Source organism: Lygodium microphyllum, chromosome 1, assembly GCF_053477565.2.
Source record: "Lygodium microphyllum isolate KBCC chromosome 1, Lygodium_microphyllum_v1.1.10, whole genome shotgun sequence".
Lineage (NCBI taxonomy): Eukaryota > Viridiplantae > Streptophyta > Polypodiopsida > Schizaeales > Lygodiaceae > Lygodium > Lygodium microphyllum.
This window is the reverse complement of record NC_141135.1, coordinates 169,958,590-169,960,279: the sequence shown is the minus strand read 5'-3', so window position 1 is coordinate 169,960,279 and position 1,690 is coordinate 169,958,590. Positions and strand designations below refer to the sequence as shown.

Genomic DNA, 1,690 nt, shown 5'->3' with positions numbered 1-1,690 from the left:
GTGTACATAGTCGGTACCCCAATCCCCCACGAGTGACATTCTCGGATGTATGGGGAAGGACGCAAATAAGGGAGATCTTAAGTAATAAAAGATCTCACCTTAAGAAACTCGCGTACGATGATGGGGTGAATGTAGCTGCAGGTGGCTATCCTTGTGAGAAACCTGCCACTGCCCACAAACGCGAGTGGAAGGAGGCAAAGAAGCACGCAGAGGGAGGCGTGAAGAGCAGGCAGCATGTGGAGGCACGACGGATCCAGATGGAGACCATTGGATCGTCGCATTTCGGATCTGGCGACGTCGAGTCGTGGGAGGCAGAGTTCGTAAGTAACTTGCCTCTTTATTTGACTGTTTGCCAAATTCATTGATTCTATGATTGTTTTGATCTTACAAACTATCTTGATTATGTTACAGCGACGGGTTATGGGGAGGAGGCCCACAGCCCACGAGACTGGGTATGCTCGCCGCAATAGCAGACGTGACACGTGGGCCATCTTCAGAAACGAGGGACGTATTACGGATGCGCAGTTTGACGCGGCCATGAGACCATATGGTCGACACGTACTTGAAAACTCTAAATGAATGATTTTGGTTTATTTAATTGCATATATATGTATACTTACATACGGTATATTTCTTGAACAGGCACAAGCTGCTGATGCTCCTGCCCCTGATGATCCAGCCGCCACTGCTGATGTTCGTGCCACTGCTCCTGGTGGAGGCGAGCACCACTCATCGGAATATACCGATGCGAGCTCCTCTGATCATGGAGAGAGCACAGGGTCCTCATCATCCTCTAATTAGCTTTTAGAATACTGTAGGATGTGGTTGTACAAAAAAATTTTGTAACTGAAGCCATGGGCTTTTTTGCACCTAGCTCCCTATTTGACTTTGTATATATTTGTTCCTAATTAAAGCCATGGGCTATTTTGACATATGGACTCCCTTGTACACAAATGTATCATGTATTGACAATGTATTGAATCGTGAGTCTTGAGTCGTGTATTAAGTTTTAGATAGTAATATTGAATCGTGTATTCATAGAGAGTGAGTCTTGATTCGTGTCTTGAAATCCAAATCGCTTTTTTTTAATGGTGCAATGCACCAAAAAAAAATCCAGAGAGTGCCTTTAGGTGGCTGGATGCTGGAACAGCATCCAGGCACCCAAAAGCACTCTCTGGATTTTTTTCTTCCCTCTGTAATCGCGTGTATAAGCGCGTGTCATCTGTCAAAATCGCGTATATTTGCGCGGATAGTCTGTTAGATTCGCGTGTAAATTTGCAGCAAAACTGCGCAGAACGCGTGTATGGGGTCGTGTATTCGCGCGACTAACTGTCACTGTACACGCGCTTTTACACGCATGTCTCTGGCCGCGATGATACATGCGCTATTACACGGGCCCGACACTTTTTTTCCCAAGTCATTTTGTGCGGCTAGGAGCGCGGGTATGAGCCCGATCCCTTGTAGTGTCTCCAACAGTAAAAGTGACTTCACTATTCAAAATTCTTTCATGAAAAATCTTACTCATATCCGTTTGCATATCAAGGTCTGACAAGAGCTTGAATCCTGGCTCTTTTCTTGGTTGCCTCTTTTCTTTTTGCTTGTCTCCCATTGGTTGATCAGAACCTGTTTGAGCTGGAGAATTTGACATAGGTGGAGCTGTAACAGGTGGTGAAACAAAGTCACCCCCTCT

The 1,690-nt window shown here is 45.6% G+C and overlaps 1 protein-coding gene across 1 annotated transcript; it reads left to right on the top strand.

Moving 5' to 3' along the window:
- Window positions 1-257: 257 nt before the first annotated feature.
- LOC148041964 (uncharacterized) lies at window positions 258-801 on the top strand. Its single transcript, XM_087699818.1, has 3 exons — window positions 258-320; window positions 412-558; window positions 643-801. Exons 1-3 carry the CDS (start codon window positions 258-260, stop codon window positions 799-801), a joined length of 369 nt encoding a protein of 122 aa, XP_087555944.1.
- Window positions 802-1,690: the final 889 nt, after the last annotated feature.